At 28.3% G+C, this 23,728-nt stretch overlaps 1 protein-coding gene across 5 annotated transcripts in view; it reads right to left on the minus strand.

Annotated features, from left to right (window-relative positions):
* LOC107452167 (transcription factor CP2-like protein 1) overlaps positions 1–23,728 on the minus strand; it is a 111,396-nt gene that overhangs the window by 40,909 nt on the left and 46,759 nt on the right. For all 5 annotated transcript variants that reach the window (XM_021147816.4, XM_043048190.3, XM_043048189.3 and 2 more), the window contains 4 exons: positions 18,532–18,637; positions 12,789–12,895; positions 12,559–12,693; positions 6,968–7,072 (listed from right to left, as the gene is read on the minus strand). In XM_021147816.4, coding sequence (XP_021003475.2) covers positions 6,968–7,072; positions 12,559–12,693; positions 12,789–12,895; positions 18,532–18,637 — 453 coding nt within the window. The remainder of the gene's footprint in view (positions 1–6,967; positions 7,073–12,558; positions 12,694–12,788; positions 12,896–18,531; positions 18,638–23,728) is intronic.

Genomic DNA, 23,728 nt, shown 5'->3' on the forward strand with positions numbered 1-23,728 from the left:
ATTTGTTTCAGCCAAATGTCTTTCGAATTGCAAGTGTTTACTCTCTAGCAATACTCATTTTATGGATCAATTATTTTAGGTGACTTTGAGCAGTTAAACTAGGAGCATTTAATTATCTATAATTCTTGTGAATGTTTCAATTTTTCTAAAGGTTCATTAGTACCTAACCAAGATTTACGGTATAAAATTTTAAGCATGATGTATGATCTGGGAAGCAGAATTTACAGAGTGAATCGGCAGTAATCCACTATTTCATACAATGCTTTAAAAAAATAACCACTCACATTTGGATTCGAATGGATGTTTTATAACTCTCTTTAAAATAATTTAATTTGTACCAATAATAAAAAATTCCATATTTTATTTCGAGGAATTATAAATTTAGTTGTAGCAGTCCGGACAAAACATTTTTCTCCCACTAGCACAGACAATTATGTTAATAATTTACTAAATTATAAATTAGAAAATTCTTCAGATTATTTTTTAAATCATTAAATTCAGCTTGACTATATTTCTACTTTATTATTGAATAAAAAATAGCCATATTTTAATCGTTTTTGTATTTCTATTTTACTTTTTAGTAAAGTATAAGGATATATTTTAATTTCATTTCTCTTTCATCTTCTGTTCACTGATATGCCTGTGCAATGCATTTCCCTACCTCTCGTAAATCAAAAAGAAAACAAAATCAGCACAGCACGCCTTTATATTTGATTGATGGCAGCTTATCAGAAAACAATTGTTTCGAACACATAGGAGAAAAAAATCCGTCCCTTCCCTGCCCCCTCTCAATCTAAAAATCTTCAAGGTCAAGGAAGAAATATTGAAGTTTTCTCTTGACAAACAATAAGAAAAATACTCTCACTCCACATTTTCTTCTACTCAACTTTAAAAATGAGTCAAATTTCCGCTTTTTTTATGCAAATTGTTCTAGTTCAAAATCGCGGGAAAATAGAGAAAAATTTTTCATGGTTCTTTGGTTTCCCAGTTTTCTGGATAACCGGATGAATTGTACTCTACTGTATGTATGTATGTATATATATATATATATATATATATATATATATATACATATATATACATACGGGTCATTCTCAAAAAAAGGTGATTTTTTTAAGTCCCTTAGTAATAAATATTAGGAAATACAGCAGATTTCTCAATATTTTACTTCATCATTTTTCGTAAAGTTCTAACTAATAAATCATATGCATTTCTGCTAAATGTATTTAATATTTCATTCTTATTTTTTAATAAACATAACTTCAAAATCCCCTCCGTGGACGTCCCTACGTCTGTGACACAAAATAATTTTTAATGGCTGTTAAACAATTTAAATGTCATTTTAATGATTTTTGCAGTTTTACCTAGTTAAATGCTTATAGTAACTTTTAATTTAATATTTTTTTTAAAAAAAATTTATTTTTATAAAATAAGTTACTAGTACACTTTGTCCATCAAAAATGAAATCTCCTCCATGCACAATTAATATAGTTCGGTAAATATGCAATAAAAAATGCATATGCGAAATCCCTAAAAGGCAGCTGCTGGGAAAGGTAACCATTCCATTTTCTAACGTTAACTATCAGTTGTTTTCAACTGGGGTTTGGCAAAGTTCTCACCGTATACTCCGTGGACATCATAAAGAAGGTAAGATAAAATTATTTTACTTTTGATAGATGAATTTTAGATTGCAAAAATAGTATATTTAAAAAAAAGAACTGCCCCATTTTTGTAACTTTAAAATTAAAAATCAGTAAAATTCAAGAACTAGTTTTTGTCTCCTTCGTGGACATAACAAGTCCACGAAGGAGAAGACACAGTCAATGGAAGAGACAATGTGTTAGATAACCATAATAGAATTTTAATAATTAAAAAACTATTTTCTTTTAATTGATATTTTTTAAAATGGAACAAATGTGTTAATTTGTTTGTATTTTTAAAGAAAATCAATTAAGTTTAACTTTTCCTTATCGGAGAAGTAAATATTGGCAATTTTTCTAAATAATTTCCGTGATGTTTAACATTTTTTTTTCCTTCAAATTTTAGGAAAAAATTGTTAAATCAAAATGTAAAAAAAGAAAGCAATCAAATGTTCAAATGCAAAAGAGAAGGGAACAGACAAAACTTAGTATGAGATAAGCTAGACAGACATTAAAAAAAAAAACACTATATTGTTTGAAGAAAGCAAAAAAAAAAAGAGCGAGAAACTTTAAAATCTGTATCAGAAAAAGATTTAACAGAAAAATCGTGATTAAATGCACTTAAATTTCTAGAAATTGATAGAACAAGCCGTTTGTGCAAAGGGAAAAAAGAAACAATAAGAAGAAAAGAGAAAAAACAAAAACATTATTTTAATGACAGTATGTTTAACTTGCATAAAATGTTCATAAAAGAGTACCCTCAACACTCAACTTTCACGTGGAGTCTGTATTTTTATTTCAATAGTCTTTACATTTTAATTTATTAATATTCAGTAAGAGTTACTTAAAAATTGTACACCTAGGATAAAAATGGATGTTTCCCTTCATAGCAGCATGATTAATCGGAAGTAGCTCCATCTCTAACAATGAAATATTTTATTATTTACTTATTAATGCTAAACTCATATCAGATGTACCCAATAATTAATGAATTAGTCTTCATTGATATTTTATATTTTGTAACATAAAATGTATCCTCCGTTGACTATTACATCTCCTTCGTGAAAAAGGCAGAATTTAAAATATTTTAAATCTTGTAAAAAATAAAATAGAAAACTTGACCATTATTATAAGGACATATAACAAAAATAAATAAAGGCATTTATGTAATTTTTATCACTTTTTTAATTACTTTAATTCAAGAAAATTTTTTAGTCTATTTATACCTTTTCAGTAAGAATGACCCATACATATATATATACATATATATATATACACAGTAATATTAATATACTTTTGATTTCTCAAAGTTGAAGGAATGCTAAAAAAATTTCGTAATAGCGAGTTTTCAAGATAACAAGTTCAGAACTAAATACGTTCTAAAAAGAAGAAAATACATTCTAAAATATTACTCAAAAAAGTAGAGTAATGAAACATAAGAATAATTACTATTAAATAAGTATGTAATGATAGTTGACTATAAATCGAAATGCAACAATGATAATTTTATTTTTAAAAGACAAAAATAATTACCGTATATTCCGACGTATAACGCGCCCCAGCGTATAACACGCACCCGCAATTTCTAAGACTTTTTTTTAAATTTTAAGATATACTCTTCGTAAGAAAACCAGAAACCTTTTAGTGTGGGACATGTTTAGGTCCCACCTTACAGATAACACAAAAAAATTGTTGAAAGAATGTAACACCGATATGGCAGTTATTCCGGGCTGATTGACACCATTAGTTCAGCCATTGGACGTCTGCTTAAACAAACCATTTAACGCCAATTTAAAAAAACAGTGGAACACTTGGATGTTCGAGGGCGAGAAAACCTTTACAAAAGGAGGACATATGTGTCATGCAAGTTTGGAAACAATGTGCGAATAGATATTAAAAGCGTGGGATGAAATTAAGCCTGAGATGGTTAGAAAATCATTTAAAAATTGCAGCATTTCAAATAATCTGGACGGATTAGAAGATGACTGTTTATTTATGGATGAGGGTAACGCAGATGATGAAGACGAAACAGATTGTGATGACGTGCCTAAAGAAATAACGGAAGACTAGAGCCCCTGACAGAAGACGAATATAATGAACTATTTATGCAATAACGAAAATCAATAAAGTATACAGGTAAAGGTATGTTATTTCTTTAAAATAAAAGTATTTTTCTATATTTAAATTTTTTTAATCTATAATTTTCTATATTCGGCGTATACCGCGCACCCGTAAATTTCAATGTTATTTTTTGTATTAAAAGTGCGCGTTATACACCGGAATATACGGTATGCATTAAATCGAAAAGAGTTGTTTTACAATAAACTTTGGATTTTCTTCAAAAAAAAATCTATTTCTCTTTCCTTTTTTTTTTGTGAAAAAAATTTGACTTAACAAGGTTTTCAAGGCATGAAAGTATTTTGAGATATCGAGCATGTACTGTATATACATATATAAATGCATACATACATATATATATGTGGGTGTATGTATACGGACTGAATTTAAGTCCATTAAAAAAAATTATCGTTAAATATTTGCAGACATATGTGAGGAACACAAAAAATCATGTGCACATCTTGTATTATAATTATTTGTGAGTTATAAATTGTAAGAAAAATAAAGAATGAATATTGATATACATAATGAAGTAATTTTTATTTAATTACATGATGCATAATTAATAAACAATATTTTTCTATTATTAATAAACAGAACTCATTTTAATAACTATTAATAAATTGTAGTAATGAATTGCTAAGATTTTGTGTTTAATTCACATGAGTTTATTAAAATTGTGTTTTTTAGAACCTCTCAAATTTTTAGCCTTTACACGCTGAGTATGATTAGAGAAGAAAAGGTTTCTAATGGCAAGACTTTGCAAAACTTAAATAAATGGGAAATGAGCTTCAGAATTTAAAACTGTCTTAATTCAAAATATGAACACTCCATAAATAAAAAAGTAATTCCTTAACCATAAGAAGAAAAAGAATAATGAGGGAAGGATTAAGGAAATAAAATAATGTATACATATGTGTCTCATATAATTATTAAAAGTATTGGAACCTATGTGATCCTTGAATTCAAGAAATAAATAAAGACAACATTTCATTACATTTTTGTATTTTAAGATTAAAAAATGAAAATTATCATTTATTTATTTTATTTATGTAGTTTTTGAAGACCCATTAGGTGCCCTCGTCACTTTATTAACTTGAACTTTTGTGAAACTTGTTTAAAACATTTGTTAGGCAATGTAATTTTTGATTCCTAGAAGCAAGTTGTTTTTAAAATGTTTTCATTATTTTCTGTAATAAAATATAAACATCTAGAGAATGCATAAAGTTACTCCATTTTGCAAAAAAAAAATTTGAAGTTTCTAGCATTTTAATTTAAATAATTTATGTTTACATAATATTTCATAAAATTTCAAAAAATTTCTAATTTTCATGAAATTTTTATTTCAAAGTATTTGTATTATTCAAATTTTGCTTGCCTGTTAATAAGCCGTAATGTATTTTTCTTATAGAACAGAAGTTTTCCACAACACTTTTTTAGGCACCTGAATAGTGAAAAAATATTTTGAAAAAAACCACCAAAATAATAATAATGGAGGTTTTTAAAAAATGAGAGAAAAAAGTTATTGTTGTGACACTAGAGAAAAATTTTGTATCATATCAAATCTTATTAAGTTTAATAGGTGATAAAAGTAAAGCTCTGATGCCACAGCTGTTAAGGCATTGAGCTGTTGATGTGTAGGCCTAGGATTTAATCATTGGTGGAAGTGTGTGGTCCACCCAACTTCAGATCTATGAGTATTTGCTTGTCTGTGAGTAAAGGTAGCGTGTAATGACAACATAATAGCCATCATAATGCTGTTGGTCTTAAAATTATGGAATCTTAACCTCCATGGCTGGTTGAGAGTAATAGTCCAACATACTAGCTGTTGCAAGCATGCTTTAATCTTAGGCGATAAAACCTATGTTTATACAAAATTTTAATAACTTTAGATCTAATTATTTTACAATACTTCAAAAACACAATGATCCATATTTGACAGAACATCATTTGGACATTAATATTTTCAAATGAGTCATTAGATATAAGGGATACTTAAGAAATTAATTTCACAAAATAACATTGTAAAATGTAACCCATTAGATGATATGTGTTACAAATTATTTTGATTGATGAATTTAGCTCCACAGATATAACAAAAAACATTAAAAAATAAAATTTAACATTAAACTATGTCTTTTCCTCGATTTTAGGCTACTACTATTCCTATACCAAAAACTGATTTTGTTTTATTTCAGAACTTGAAAAACTCCAAATGTTTTTTCCCAGTTTCGAAAGTTATGTATAGCATAAACTCTTTTTTATTTCTCAGACATAAACTCTTTAAGCCTTGTTTTCTAGACTAAAGTTTCAAACCATACCTTGGGATTATGACTGAAAACTTAAAATTATTGGGAGAAAAAATTTTTATTTAGGAAAAAAGTTAGAGCAGCTAAATATTTTTTGCCAAATTATTCAGAATGACGGCAGGAATTACAAAAAACATGCCACAATTTTATTTCTAATGAAATGTTGTAAAGACCCTTTCCTCTTTGGTGTATCAAAAAAAAAATTAGTAAATCAGCCATAAAATTTCTAAATTGTAGTTTGAGATAGTAAAAAATAAAAAAATTGAGATGTATAGACTTTAGTGAGAAACAGATAATCTTCATAGTAATTGGGCAATGAGCCTCTTCAATCACTTGGCAAGTTGTGAGAAATCCAATCTATGATTTATCTCAACTTGATCATCAAAAGCATCAAGCTAGCTTCCTTTTAAGAGGAAAATGTTACCAAGGAACATTTTGGTTCATTAATAATGATTTAATCAATATTAAATATGAATATTTTTCTGTTAAGCTAATTAAATTTGATTTTTTTTTGTATGAAAAAAAACCTTTTGATATCATTTTCTAATTTGTTTAATTAATTTTTCTTTAAACTTAAGCCTTGTGGCTTTAAACAAAATCAAGTCTAGGCATTAAAAGACAACTTTTGAGTTAATTGTGCTAGTGGTAAGATAGGCAATATAAGAATCTTAGCTATACTATCTTACTAACTTTTACTTAATTTAGACAATTCTTTCTTGGTATTACATTTCTTATACTTAGCAATGAAATAAAATGTTCAGTAAAAACTAAACTTTTAAGTCACCACATAGAAATATGAACTTGGTTTGTTTTGTACAGAGACGAAATATTTTTCTGATGTTTAAAAAAATGCTATTCTTTTATTTAATAAAATTTAGATGAAAATGAATAATTACTTACATCTCGAAATACTGTGTACTCAAACTGTGGATGATACTTTTCTTTGTCAGACCGTTTAGTTATTTTTTCTTTGTCAGTTTTGTGCTTTCTATCAGCTCCTTTGGGCTTCATGTTAAAAAAAAAAAGAGAAGACATTATTATTTTGATAGTGAGCCTCAGTCTAACAATCCAAGAGACAGTGTACAAAATTACAACAATTTAATATTTTATAGTCACAATTAGGACTGGGCGATAAAAGAAATTTTATATTGTGATGCATCGTCAGTTTTGCATCGCGATATAGTATTTTTGAAATTCATTTACTTGTAAGGCGCAGAAAGTCGGATTTCTATCCAAACTTCATACTCAGATTGATTTAAATCAATTTATGAATTTGATGTATATGTTTTGCTTAAGAAAGATATTAATGTTATATTTTCTAAAAATGATCGCGCAAATAATGAAAGACTTCTTAGTTTAAAAATAAATAATAAATAAAATTGAAATTTATCAATATATTTACCTAACAATATAGAAAGAAAATTTAAAAAATAAGTTTGTTAAAAATTATTTGTATGCTTAAAACAAAGTGCTAAATAAATTTAAAAAAAAAAAACACTTTTAAAACAACACTATTTTTTATCATTATTATTTCACATAAATAATAAAGTTAAATTGAATAATTACCGAATTCTGAACGAAAAAACAAAGTAAGGTTTAATTTCTTAAAATTAAAAACAAATGAATTATGATATTCGATAATATATTTAACTGAAAATATTGAAAGAAAATTAAAAGACACGATTATACTCATTAATAAAACAAAGAGCTAAATGATTTAAAAAAATACAAAAAAGAAGTCTCAATCGCAAATATTACTAGTTTTTTTGAATAAACAAAGTTGATTGACTTATGTCCAAGTCCAAAAGAGGAAAAATAAGTTTTGTTATAATTTTATAATTTTATTTATAAAAATGAAAACTAAAGATTTATAAATTTAAAATCAGTAATAAAAACCCACTAAATTAATAGAAGTTTTATCCAAAAAGTTTTTAATAAATTAAAATAAAGTAATAAATAGCCTAACAAATTCAATAATATTTTAATTTAATTCTTTATGGGCACCTTAAATTAGATTTCCGAGTGTAATAAATTCAATAATGTAAAATAATACTTAAACATATAATATCAAAATTAATTTTCACATTTAAAAATAAAAAGAAAGTTTAGTTTCAATAAAAATTTTTACCTAATTACTTAAGAAACATTTCTTTATATATTCTTTTCAATAATAGATTACGTTCAGAACAAGGTAACGACAGCGATCACAAAGTCAGTCCCACTGAAAATAATCTACAAGAAACGATATCAAGTCGCGACAAAGAAGTAAAAAAAAACTAAGAGGTGCGAAAACGAACATGCAAGATCACGATATATGTTCTCAAAACTGATTCTGATTCAACCGATTCTACCGCTCATCAATCAAGGCCGTTTCAACATAACTAAACGAACATCATCTTCCCAGAGCCAGTTGGCATCGGAACGTAAGAGAAGATCCTTGCATGTCTGGCGTCGGTATATTGCTATATCGTTTTGCGTTCGTCTTCTTTACTCGACGGCTTAAATCAGATTTCTGATGCATCGCCTGGAATGAAAGTCGCTGTATCGGCCTGCCGATAAAGGCGGAAAATCGATATGTCGCGATATATTGATTTATAGCCCAGTGCTAGTCTCAACCTGTAGGTTAAAAACCGAACAATTGAAAATTAATAATGCAAAAATTAAAAATCATATTAAGTGATAGAACTAGCGCAAATGGAAGATAAGTGATATTAAATTTATTAAAGAATTGTTCGACCATGACTCCTAAGGTGCATTTAAAGTATTATTTTTTGTTTGCACTCAGATTGCTTCTTATTCTAATGATTTTTCAATAATTATCTTTTAAGTCGAAATTCAGCACAAATAAAATAAGTTAAAATATCTTATTTTGTTTTACACACACATAAAATACCAAGCAGGTTAAAAAAAAAAATTCTTTGCCGGATAATAACAACAAGAATTCATTAGTCAAGAATTTCAAAATTGTTTAAAACTTTATAATATAAGTTTTCTTTCCACAAGTTTTTATTTATATTTTAAAAATTAAGTGTGGAAAAGCTATCATACTATGGGACTGAAGTGATTATGCTAAAAAATACATAACTAAATAGCGATTATTTATTAGTTACAAATATTTATCATAGCTTTGGTTTTAGAGGTTGTCATTTCAATTGATCTATTAGAAAATTTATAACAAGAATAATAATTACAGAATGAAAAAAAAACTTTAATAAGCTAATTTGATTTTCAGATCTATTAGAAAATTAATAACAAGAATATTCATTACACAAAGAAAAAAAAAATTCAATAAGCTAATTAGATTTTCAGACACCAAATATTAGTATACAACTTTAATTTGTACCTCCTAAATTATATATTTAACTCTAAAGTAAACAATTGCTTCAAGATTTAATTTAGTCTTAAATCCTAAACAATTTAATTATACTTTTGAAAGAGTTATGTATTTTCATTAGAAATAAAATCACCAAATTAAAAGGGTAGATAAGAACAAATTGTTTCGCCAAACAACTTTCACTTATTAGCTTCCTGCTTTGTTTGAAACTTAACTGATTTTAATTTTTTACCTCATTTTAATTAAAACAGTTTTAAAGAAAAAAAATATTTTTACACCTCTTGATAAAAAAGTTATGTGGCAAAATTTAATTGTAATGCCAACTTATTATTCTATTTCTGCTCAGGTCTATTTAAATCTGTTTATTTGAAAATAGTATGCAATTTTTAATTAAAATATGATATTAACCTAATAGAACTTAAAGTTTAACTTACATCTAATTTCAAAATCATGAAACAGATGTTTGAATTAAACCTAAAGATACTACCATTTTATTCTTTATTACCATTTTATTATGAAACTATTACAAATAACAATTTATAATAAAAATAGATTATTAGGATAGTAATTTTTGATAATTTTCTGACATAAATTTATTGTGCTGCAATGCAAAAGAAAAAAAATTGGTTCCTGATACTATTCCTGTTGATTCTGGAAGTGGTCCGGTGGTACAATTAGTTAAGACATCACTTACACTGCTGGTCGGCGAGCTGGAGAAAGTGAATTTGATCCTCAAGGCGAACAAAACAACTAGCATGTATACATAGCAAGGTGCATGCTGAATTTTTTTATTGCAGAAAGTTCTCTTGTTGGTTGAGGTGTGGAAGTTTGGAGAGAGGGCTACCAGATCAGGCGCCGAGCTGGAGAAAGTGAATTTGATCGTCAAGGCGAGCAAAACAACTAGCATGTACACATAGCAAGGTGCATGCTGAATTTTTTTATTGCAGAAAGTTCTCTTGTTGGTTGTGGTGTGGAAGTTTGGAGAGAGGGGTACCAGATCAGGCGCCGTCCATGTTGTATGACCAAGGTCAAAATGACAAAGCATATCTACCATCATTGCCTTTAAAAGATAGAACCTTAAAAATGGGGCTAGGTGCTTGGATATGGTTGGGTGATGATAATAATGCTGATTCTACAGGGCCTCTAAATCTGAATATGATATGAACGAATGTGAGAAAAGTATCACAACTCAAAAAAGGTTAGTAAATTAAGAGCAACAGCTTGATTCTGGGATCTTCAAATTTTTTTTAATCATCACATACTTATAACTTCCTTCATATTTGAATAACTACAACTCTGAAATACATAGGTTATACATATCTTCTGTAAGTTGAAAATTATTTTTAACATTTATTTGTGTGAAAAATAAAAAAAATAATCATATTATACAATTAAATCACACCCTCACTTGAAAAAGGAAACAAAAATAAAACCAGTCATTTTTTTTGAAAAACTTGCTAGCAGCCTCTTTTACCATTGAAGAGTCTAAAATAGCTTGTTGGAAGGAGGAAAGATTAATTTTTTTTAAATTTCTCCAGTCTATCAAATTGTTTTACTTTTTATTTATTGTTTTTAAAATTGCTAAGGTATTAAAACAATCATTGCTTAGCAGCAGACAACATAATTACATAAGTCTTGGTAGTTAAGGGGGAAAAAAACTTATTTTAAGCAAATTATTAGGAAAATTCCCAAAACCCATAATTTTTATTACTCAACAATAAGACCAAAATCATAATAATTACAGATGAATTGTAATTGTCTGTCCTTTTGGTCTGCAGATTCAAAAGGTTGTTTTACACGAGGATCAGCAGGAATGGTGTCAAGATTTTTTTTCATGCAACACACATAGAAGAGAGCATTATAACTGTTGCAAATAGTAAAGTTTTATTTTACCAAAATTTAACAATTTCTAAATTAATTTAAATTTCATAAATATTAAGAGTAAAAGTAGAACCCTGATTATCCAACATCCTCAGAATCTGGGTTAGGTTGGAAAATCAAAATTGTCAGATAATTGGGAAACCTTTCCAAGTCAATCATTTAAACACGTAAACATTACACTATAAATAAAATTACTAAAAATTAGTAACTATCATAAAGTTTAAAAAATACTTTCGATATTATGGTATTACAAATAATTATAATTTACTGTCATATTCGTTTTTTCTAATGATACAATATCCCAAAAAAATCAGTATACACTTATTTTATTATATTGTTTTATTTTTAATTGCTGTTTTCCATCAGCCAAATTTCAGATTCATCGTAACATCAGCTTCCTGTTTTTTAAATCAAACAACCCATTAAGTAACAAAGTTTACTGCATCTGTGTTGGTTATGTTATTAGTTTCCCTCCTTTTTTTTTAAAAATATTTGGCATATTTTTTTCTAGTTTTGATTAAAAAAGTTTATTTTTTTTATAACGACTTCAATAAAATTGAAAAATAGCTTCTTAATAAGAGTTTGACATAACCTTTTAAAAAATTCAATTCCCCTTCAATTTATGGGTAGTAATAATGATGAAACACATGTCAGTAGGGGAGGGGGTTGATAACTGAATAGTAGAATAGTCAGCTTTTTACTAAAGGGTGGCTGGAAATATCTCAAAATTTTTGCACGCTAAAATGAACTTTCTAAATTGCATATTGATAAAAATATATTAATGTAACTATAATTAATCTGATGAAAAAATTTTTATTTATCATACTTACATCAATACTTTTATTTTAAGTATAGATCAGAAGTGTAAAGTTTTACTAACAAAGAAATAATACAATCAATAAAAGTATATTTAGTATCAGCAAGTGTGCTTAATGCTTCAAAATATTAAATAAAATTGTGCCTTTTAAAAATCTACTTCAAAACTTTATTATAAAGTGTTGATCAAACTAGTTTGTTTTGCACTGAGATTAGGATAAAATATTTTCAATTAAATTTTTTCTTTTTTTTCCATTGATTATTTTTTCACATCATATCTAATATCTTAGAAATTAACATTAAAATTGGGGAGGTGCTTAATCAGTATTTAAGGGCATTTATAATTGATTATTTACATGTCAGGAGCATGTAGTTTTTACCCAAACGTGCAATCAAGATTTCAAGCCCTAGGTTCTACTACATTATGAAAAAAGATTAAAATAATAAAGAAAATTTTTACCTTGAAGACTTTGATTTGACAAGAAGCAGAATGTAATTTTTCACCTTCAGAATAAGTTTCAATTAAAATTCGAAGTGGTACACCTTTCTCTCCTCCATGTTTTCTTGCTGTGAACTCACTACTAATGCAGTTCAACTTAATGCAATAAAAGAATGTAATTAAACTAATAATTCTAAACAAAATTTTACATAATAATAATAATTAATAAATTTAAACAATATTTTAATTACCTTTATAAAGACACCCACATCGTAATTTGAGTCCCAGACAAACTCACACTCATTTATATTATTTAGATTATTTGTTGCTTCCAAAATCCCATAAGAAAGAGGTATATCTATAGAATAAATTGCACATTTAACATAAATACTAAGTGTCTACTATTTCTTTAAGAACAGTGATAAAAAACACAGGTTAATGTTGAACTAATGATTGGATTTTCATGCACTACTAGGACTCAAACTTAATGGTTCATGGGGGTGACCTCAAATATGCTAATTAATTTGGGCAGACAATATTTTATTAATGTTTATTCAGAGATAATTTGTTTTTGTGCATGATTCTGTAACTTAAAATATTGTCTGCACACTAATTTAAGTTACAGAATTAAGTCACACAATAATTAAAATATTAGCATCTCTGAGGTCACTTTCTTGAACCATTAAGTTTGAGTCATAGTACACGAAAATCCGATCATTAGATCAAAAGTTATTCAGAGTGTTTAGTTTCTTTATGCACTGTGCGAATAACTAATAATGCACAAAAAGACATAGTAAGCTCATAAGTTTGCACAAATTAATTAGCATCTTTGAGGTCACTTTTATGAACCATGAAGTTTGAGTTATAGTATGTGAAAATCCGATTAGAACAAAAGTTATTCAGGGTGTTTAGTTTTTTTTGTGCACTGTGCAAATAACTAATAATGCACAAAAGACTTACTAAAGTCATAACAATTACAGAAGCTTGCATTAAGAAGAATGATTAGAAACCAATAGCTGATTTGAACAGATTTTTGGATGCTGATTTCAGGAAAAATATAAGAAACATTCTATCACGTACCATTTTTTCAGAAATCGAAAATTTTGATTTTCGTAGTCACCAATCCTTTACATTGTAATCTAAAGAAAGGGATAAATATTTAATGCCATAAGTCGTCACTACTGGCTAAAATGTGAGGTATTTAGTCTGGTCTGTGATGAAAATAAGTAAAAACAAGTTTTAAAGTAATAAAAAGCGAAGTTTTTGTTTTAATGGATTTAAGTACAAAATGGCTCTTATTCAAGGGCAGAAACTAAAATATTCCTATCTAGACAAATGAGGAATTATTTCTAACGTATTTGATTAATCTGAATTCAATAAAATCAGTCCCAAGAAAATAGAACTAAAAGTTTAAAAGTTATTAATGGTTCACGAATAAAAAGTACAATTATTTAACTCAAGAAAAAAAAGTTCCCTTTGCACTGAGAGACTGATGCATTTTTACAGGTCTATGATTGCCATCTAATTTTTAAGTGCTTTTTTATGCTACTCCAATAAAATCAAACCAAATTGATAAAACTAACAGTTTTTTAAAAAATGCTGAGATTTAGGTTTAAAAAATATATTTTTTTGAATTTATATCAGTCAAGGGCTAAAACCCTTATAGCTTTTAAACTATTAGTTCCATTGAATGACATAATTTTTGTAAATTGGACTTATCATGAAAATATGTAAGAAACAATGCTTGTCTATATAGTAATGTCAGATGCCTAAATAGGTATAAATTCAAAAAAATTAATTAATTTTAGTACATAAAACCTTCGTAACTTCCAAACTATTAGTCCTATTAGTTTTACACTTAATACATAAAAAACAGGGTTAATTAATATTATGGCATATTATGTACAGATCCTCAACAATAGTTAGCAGACAAAGCAAAAATTCATAATTTCGTAGAACAATAGCAACAGACTTTCACAAAGTCCATAGAATACAAATTCATATAACAGCAGAGCATCTCAGTTGAAACAAAGTTTATTGAATACATACATTGCTCGTCATTATTGACAACTTAATTTGTCATGTGGTAGCACAGATGTCAAAGAATGCCTATAATACAAATAAGACTACAAATGTTTCTCAATCTTTTCTTTCAGAATGCTATCAGACAGTGAATATGGGTGCTTCTCAGACTGGGTATTTTGAGTTCAAATATGTAGGAGCGGTTGATATATGTCGAGTAGAATGTCAGTTGATCATCTAAGCTTATTCAGATCTCTGCCAGCAGGGTTCAAGCACAAGTGACTAATCCTCAACTACTGGTTTGCTTGCGGAAGGAAGAAAAGGGTGAGAGTGGAACACCAGGCAATATAGACAAAAATATATGTTAATTTCTTATTTTATATTTAAGGTAACAGCTCTGCCTCCTGACAAACCACTGCATGAGCACCAGAAGAGGTATGAAAAGAACCCAATGAAAACAAACATTAAATTTTGACAAGTAGCATCAGTCAAGCAACGCTTTTTAAGCTTGTAGATAGACGGACGTTACAGACTGAGAAAATGGATGCCATATTTTAATTCAATTCACTGAACAATATGAAAATCAGTCATTACATTGCAAACTCTATTTAATAACTCAAATTTTGCTGGACTGGGATTTTTGATATCAATTATATGTTTGTAAATGTTTTGTTTACATTTTGTTAAACATCAGTATGAATCAATCATTTGGTTAAAAATTTAGTCTTTTTTCTATTTTCAAGTCAGAATGTATTTTTTAAATGATAAAATGAGTTATTTTAATGAATCATAGAAGATGCCTCAAAAAATTTGGAGAATGAATGGCTATCTTAAAAGTAATGCAAGTTTAAAATGCAAGGCAAAAATCTAAAGAAACAAGCAGATTAGTATACTAGGAGCAGTCAAATAGCATGCGAGTGAAAAATCACAGCAAATTAAAATGAAGCAACAGAAAAACGTGAGGCTTAGTTACTAACTGGTTCAATAGCCCAAAAGCAGGACAGATAGCAGAAGAAGAAAATACATTTACAATTATTCAAATATTTTGGGGAAGGAAAGGAAATTATATGAACCATGTTTGGTTTGACACTCAACTAATGTGGCGACTGGCAATATGAATCAATTCTAATTAAAAATTAGCAATGACAAACTATTCAAAAAGATTAAAATAGGTGCAAGTTTTGTTCCATGCTTTGATTAATCCAAAAAAGGCTTAAACAGAAGCATTCATTCCAACAGCATTATTGAAGATGTCAAAAGTGTATTATGGATGAGGGCAATTCCACGAAAGTGTCAACTTTTAAGTGAAATTTTTTTTTTATGAATTGCATATTTTAATTTTAAAAATATGTTCAAAAATAGCCAAAGTCTACATATTACTGTTTAATTTTTGATAATTTTAAGTTTTTTGAATCTGGCAGCATTCTAAAGTAATCACATGGCTGACAAGTGAATTCTTCACATTTGTGCTCAAATTGTTTTCTTGAAAAATACTTATAAAATAAAAGAAATGTATCTTTCTTTTGCAATATTTTGATAAAAATATGCATATAGTACAAAATTTAAACATTTAAAACATAGCTTTTAAGTCATTTTAAGTTTAATATATTAAACAAAAGTAACATTTTTTTGTGTCATTCCGTCACATGTTTTAGTATATTTTTTTAAATAGCAACTGCGTTTTTGAATGAAAATTTGTATATTTTGGAATATAAAGCAGATGTGGCATAAGAATCAATGAGAAATTGTAAAATTCTATGCATTTGATTATTAACTTCCAATAATTAGCGTGACGGAATGACACATCTTCGGCGATGGAATGACAAAACGAGTCCTTGAGAAGCTTAGTCAAAAACTAGGGAATTATTTTTTCTTCAATTAACTTAATGGCTAAAACAGCTGTTGAAAGACAGATAAAATGTTGAAAAAGACCAAGATCCCCATGATATGATGAAGAAAAAAAACAGAGAAAGAAAGGCAGAGAAGAAAGCTTCCGCGACAAAAGTTGAACTTAAAAAACTCAGAAGTGCAAACGCTGTTGTGCGGAGATTGTGTAAACAAAGAAAAAATCAAATTCTACCAATCTCTTCACATACAAATAATTTTAATTCCCTATACAAATTCCTGCAGAGTCTTGGTGAAGCCATAAAAAAAATTGTACACTCACCATAAAAAAATTGTACATTCACTTCCAAAATCACCAATACAGGTAAAAAAATTAATTCAGTCTTTATGTGAGAAGTATTTAACATCGAACTCAAAAGAAACTAAGTGAGAAAAGTAATGTTGATGAGCTGTTTAATTTGGTTAAAAAAATTTTACTGTCAAGATGATGTTAGTTACAAGCCCCCAAGTATGAAGGATTCAGTCATAATACAAACTCTGACAGAATAACAAAGAGTGCAGATGCAATATATACTTATGGCCTTAAAAGAGGCTTTTCATAAAGAAGCATATATTGATGTAAAGAGTGTCTTATCTCATTTTTGTTCTTATTCTCATTTTTGTTAAGTGTATTTCATTAATACCTCACAGCACATGCACCTATAAATACCATGTAATTGTGATGTTGTTCTAAAAGGCCAAACAAGATGTTGGCTACTGTAAAACGGCACATAATATGTAAAAGAATTTTATGATTTCATAAAGTTGAAGCAACAAATCGTTGAAGTTTTGTTTTTGTCCAGCTATTATATTTAAGAGAGGGTAAAAGAGAATGACTTCAGCTAGACACTTGCTACATTAGCATTGCCAGGAACAAGAGACCTGCACTAGATGCTCATGTAGTTTAGAAGCGAATCATCAAAATTGGAATGCTTTCTAATTTTAACCAAAACCAAGTGTATGATTTGAAAAGCCACTGTTTTGAAGAGGAAATGGAAAATGTGATTGAGGAGTATGCGGTCGGCTCTTTAATCATTGTCCCATACTGCGAAAAAAAAGAAGGCACATTTATATGCAGCGCAAATTACTTTGATAAACAAAGACGATTTAGATGTTAAAGTATTTAAAGAACATAGGACAAAAATTGATTTATGCATAAATTTCCTGAGAACGAAGATAAGATGTGACATTGGCAAGTTAGATATAAAACCTCTTCTGAGACAACCTAATTTTCAAATTGTTGAAATTTTAACTGATTCTTATGTAAATATTAATTTTGTTTATCTGTTACATTCTGTTTATCATTTACATATTAATAAAACATTTTTTAAATGAAGACTTTCTTCCACTAAACTTTTTGTCATTCCGTCACGGTCATTCCGTCACAGCAAATAGATGTTAATAACTGCTAGCCAACCTGAGGTTAATTTTCCAAATTCACAATTTACATTGCTTACATATTATACTAAAAGTAAAAAATAGTTCAGGAAAATAATAGTTGCAAAATTCACAGAAACTACCAGTTCTAAACGGCATGCCGAAAGCTTGGTTGCCAAAATGTCATTCCGTCACACAAGTAAAAAGTTCATAAAATTAAAAATAAAAAAAATACAAAATTCCTTTTTTTTAGTTTATGAATCACATTATACCAATAATAATGATATGCATGAGAAAAAATCATGTTTATTTGAAATTAGATGCATAGAAACTTCAATTAATTGTCATCATGCAAGTCAAAATGTCATTCCGTCACATATGGAATTGCCCATGACTGATACTTTGAGGGTGAATAAAGGTATTTTGTTTCCAAGTATACTTTTGTTTTATGCTGAAATCTTTAGCAATATATTTCAAATAAAACACAAATCAAAAACATATCAAGCAAGTTTACTTTTTAATTTTTTTTAACAAACTACATATTTATATAATTTGATATTGGAAAAAAACATGTAATCATAGTGAATCAAGGATTATGATTGTAAAATAATGATCTTTTCCTAACTTATAGAAAATAGTATTATTGTTTCTAATTAAAATTATATATATACATCAAATCAAAAGTTCATAGATAAAAAGAAATAAGCATGCCTATTTCAAGAATTCTTTCACTATATCTTTGACTCTGCCATTCTTTAATTTGTTCCCTTTCCATATACTGTAAGCGCCTTTCTTGAAATCCAACTCGAATGATGCTCTAAAAGCAAAAATTAGATGATTATTACATGAGTATTCAATGCTACCAATTTTTTTAAATCATTTAAAATATTAAAAAAAATAAAGTATAACTCCAGATTGCCAACACCACTATTTATTACAAAATCATCCTTTTGTTTGCTTCATAAACAAAATTTAATAGAATTTATTAAAGGGCATAGCGAAAAAGTTCTATGTTTTAAGTTTGTGTAACTTCAACCTAACTTTTTCGAAATCTAATAGAAGGTTGTGACATAGTCAGGGATGAGAGTAGTCAGAAAGCAAAAAAGAGGAAATCCAAGAATATATATATATATACAGAAATTTAACAAAAAAAGTGTGATTTTTAAACTTGTAAGCCATGTGATTATAAATCCTGATGATTGATTTTAAAATTGTATGAATATATGAATATGAATCACATGCATGATTTTAAATTGAGAGAATATGAATCCTGATATGAGTCTTTTAAATTACGCGAATATGAAACTCTATATCGAATTTTAAAAAATGCGAAAATAAAAATCATGATGCGTAATTTTTAGATCACGTAAATACGAATCGCAATGCATAATTTTTAGATCACGTAAATACGAATCGCAATGCATAATTTTTAAATTGCACGAATACAAATCACATTGTCTAACTTTTAAAGCACGTATAATCAATGTTTGATATTACAACCGTAAAAACAAACCACGACATTGGATTATAAGCTCCCGTGAATATGAATCGTTACATAGGGTTTTGAAAGCGCGTAAATACAAATCGCAATATTGGGTATTTAAATCTCGTAAATAAGAATTCCAATGTACGATATTTAAATCATCTGAATAAGAATCGCAACGCTCAACTTTTAAATCAGGTAAATACGAAAATTGATGTTTGATAATAAAAATCGCGATTTTAAAAATGCATAAATACAAAACGCTCATAAATATGAATCATAATGTACAATGTTTAAATAGCGTAAATAAGAATCGCAATGCGCAACTTTTAAATCAGGTAAATACCAAAATCGATGATTGATATTAAAATCGCGTGAATAAGAATCGAGATATTTGCAGAGTCGGAACTTGGAATTTCTAAAAGGCTTGTTTGAATTGTTTTCGATTAGACATAATAAATAAAAATTTACAAGATTAATTGAATAAGCAAATAAATATTTTCACTGCAAATCTACCTCTATTTTTTTAAATTTTTTTTTCGTTTGCTTTCACGCCAGACAACAGGGTCACGACGTCTGAATTGCGAAAATACGAGCTATCCGGCGGACGAATAAAAACAAGGAAAATTTTATTTTCTGCGCGTAAAGGCGGAGAAAATAAGTAAAAATACGGAAAGGTTGGCATCTAGGACGTAGTTTGAATTTTCTGCTTATCTTTGAAAATCGTAAATAAATATAATTATTTTATTTCAAGGACTGAATTTTCAAAAAAAAAAAGAAAGAAAGAAACTTTTAGAAAATCGGAGTTTTTGATAAAAAAGGCTGAAATTCGAGAGGCAAAAGCGAAAAAAATCTCTGTATTAAAGGTCCACCAGTATTATCCCAAGGATATGATTTTTAGAGAAACTTCAGGGGGAGGAATGAGGACTTCAATACTTCCTCTCCGCGGCAATTTAAATTCCTCATAAAATACTTTAACTTGTTCAAAAAAAAAATTTCCGCAGAAATTAGCGGGGAAAATGGAAAAATCTGAAAGAAAGCGGAAATCCGCGAATCCGCGGAAGAATCACATCCCTGCATAGTGCATCATATTCACCTCCATTCTTAACTCTATATTTGCTTAAAGTCTATACTAGTATCAACTAAAAAAAAAACTCAATCACATATTTGCTCAGTTCTTTTTTCACTAAGGTATTACATCAAATGTCTTGTGATAATGAGGCAATGTAAATGGCCTTCAATCGGTAAAAAAGTAACTGTTTTCTTTAAATCACTAACATTTTATAAGTCTTCCTGCAATCTCTTTCAAAAGGTAACAGACCCTAAGTGTGAAAGTTTTTAACAAAACTTAAGGCAAAATGCTTGAATAGCAACCCTTGGCAAAGCTTGATTAAAGTAAAAAGAGACATCTGTGTTAGACCAATGTTAAAGGGACACCAAATTCATATCATATTACATACTTATACAAATGAATTCCAGAATAAAATCTCTCTATATACAGTGGTGGCCAAAAGTGTGGACACTTTTTGAAAGTTTCATGTTGTTCAACTTTGTGTGCTTGTAGAATATATTAATTTTCACTTAAATACAAACGTTTATATATCAAATTGAAGGTAATTTAATGTAGAATTTAATAATAAATACAGTATTACAATATCTGTATTACAAAAAGAGTTATGTAACTAATAGTAAGATCTATGTTAGATTTGCATTTTTTGAAAGTGATACTTACACAATCAATACTTAGGAGGGTAACACTTATTTTTTAAGACAGCTTCACAGCGTCTTTTCATTGAGTGAACGAGTGTTTGGAGTTCATCTTTCGTAATCACATGGTACCAAGAATCAATTATAGCTTCATTTAGTTGTCGTTTATTGGATGGACGTTTTTTTTGTACAAGAATTTTCAAATATAGCCACAAATTTTCAATTGGATTGAGATCAGGGCTGTTTCCTGGCCATGGTAATATATCTATGCCTTTATTTTGAAACCATGCTTTGCATACTTTTGCTGTGTGGCATGGAGCTGAATCCTGTTGAAAAGTAAATGGTGCGTTGTTGGGGAAGAGGTCGCTGATGGAAGGCATCAATTTTGGTTTCAGGGCAGTTTCGATGTATTTTTTGGCATTCTGGATGCCATCAATCACTTGAATTCGGCCCACACCATCTGCAGAAATACATGCCCAAATCATGACATTTGTTGGATTTTTTGTAGTTGCTTCAATGCAATCAGGATGAAGTGCTTCACCTACTCTACGTCTCACGTATTTTCTACCATCACTACTAAAGAGCGATATTTTACTCTCATCACTCCAGATTACCTGCTTCCATTGATTTTCTGACCATTTAATGTGTTCTTTTGCCCACTTAACTCGTTTTTTGCGTTGCTTTTGATTTAAATATGGTTTTTTCCTTGGAATTCTAGCTTGTAGTCCAAATCCCGATAACCTTCATCTTATTGTTCTTGAACTTACTGCAATACCCGTTGCATTCATTTCACATCTAATGGCATCTGATGAAATTTTTCTATCTTGAAGGCATAGCCGTTTAATTTTTCTATTGGTAGTAGCACTTGTGCATTTTTTTCGGCCTGATTTGGCATCCTGAATGCCAAAAATACATCGAAACTGTCCAGAAACCAAAATTGATACCTTCCATCAGGGATCTCTTCCCCAACAACGCACCATTTATTTTTCAACAGGATTCAGCTCCATGCCACACAGCAAAAGTATGCAAAGCATGGTTTCAAAATAAAGGCATAGATACCATGGCCAGAAAACAGCCCTGATCTCAATCCAATTGAAAATTTGTGGCGACGTTTGAAAATTCTTGTACGAAAAAAACGTCCATCCAATAAACGACAACTAAGTGAAGCTATAATTGATTCTTGGTACCATGTGATTACGAAAGATGAACTCCAAACACTCATTCACTCGATGAAAAGATGCTGTGAAGCTGTCTTAAAATATAAGGGTTACCCTACTAAGTATTGATTGTGTAAGTATCACTTTCAAAAAATGCAAATCTAACATAGATCTTACTATTAGTTGCATAACTTTTTTTGTAATACAGATATTGTAATACTGCATTTATTATTAAATTCTACATTAAATTACCTTCAATTTGATACATAAACGTTTGTATTTAAGTGAAAATTAATATATTCTACAAGCACACAAAGTTGAAAAACACGAAACTTTCAAAAAGTGACCACACTTTTGGCCACCACTGTATACATATATATCTGTGTTACCACGAAGATTGAAGCCCGGCATTCTATATGTTTAAAACTAGCCGACAAATTATGCAACAATTCATATTTAACACATTTCCTAGGCATTCCATAAAATGCCAAATAAAAATAATAGAAAGTATGAAATGCATCTCGAATTTGTTTAAAATATCACACAATGGTTATGCAAGGCGTTGCAGAGCCATTGTAACAAGTAGGTTAGTTTTAATTTCTTATCATTTATACGAAAATTTTGCTTTCCTTAATAAGAAAGGCATAGATTTTGTTTTGTACAACTTTCATTTTTCTTTAAATATTTTGAATAATTTTTTTAATGGCTCTCTTATTTTTTTCAAAATAACATTTGTATTTTTCATTTTTTATATAATAGCTTTGTTGGAACCTTTTCTAATACTTTGCCTAAATGCATTTGTCATTTTATAGAATGCAAAGGTATTTATTATATACAATGTCTAAGAAAAGAATGTAATAATTATCATATTTCATACATTGCCTAAAAATGTCCGGAATTATAAACAAAGCCTACACATTCTATAGAATGCTGGTAACATATACACTAAACCAAACCATAATTAAAAATCAATAAATTCTATGATAAATCACATCTCAAGGTATTTTGATGTCATTTCTTATTTTATGCATAACGATATCCTGAAATTTTCCATGTAATGGATACTTAAATATACATTTATATTTAATGTAATATTTGTCATAAATAAGTGGCAAATAAAAATATTTTCTAATATTTTTCTGACCTTTATTGTAGAAACAGAGTATTAATTGCAAGTTTGGGTATTTTGTTTCCTTCAGAATCACTATTTAAAAATTTGCACAATTTTAATGAAGAATAAATTTATAAAAAAAAATATTAATCACATATAGTTAAAACATTGTATTTACAAAAGTCTGTACAAGTTAGTGCGCTAATTTGCTAGATATCAAAGAAGAAAGTTTTAAGAAAGAGAAAAAGAGATTTTTCAGACACCTTAAAGAGTGATAATGGTTTTTAATTTGTACATTACTGTTTTTAACAGCATAAAAAAATTTAAAAATCAGGTAGTAAGTTTGTCTGTTTCTCATTTCGTGCCAATTTTTTTACAAGGATCAGATAATTGATTTAAGGGAGAATACTGGCAAATGTTGCAAAAATTACTATCTTCTTCGAAGTCAAC

Source organism: Parasteatoda tepidariorum, chromosome 11 (genome assembly GCF_982258835.1).
Source record: "Parasteatoda tepidariorum strain Cologne lab strain chromosome 11, Ptep-v5.0, whole genome shotgun sequence".
In the NCBI taxonomy this organism is placed as follows: Eukaryota; Metazoa; Arthropoda; class Arachnida; order Araneae; family Theridiidae; genus Parasteatoda; species Parasteatoda tepidariorum.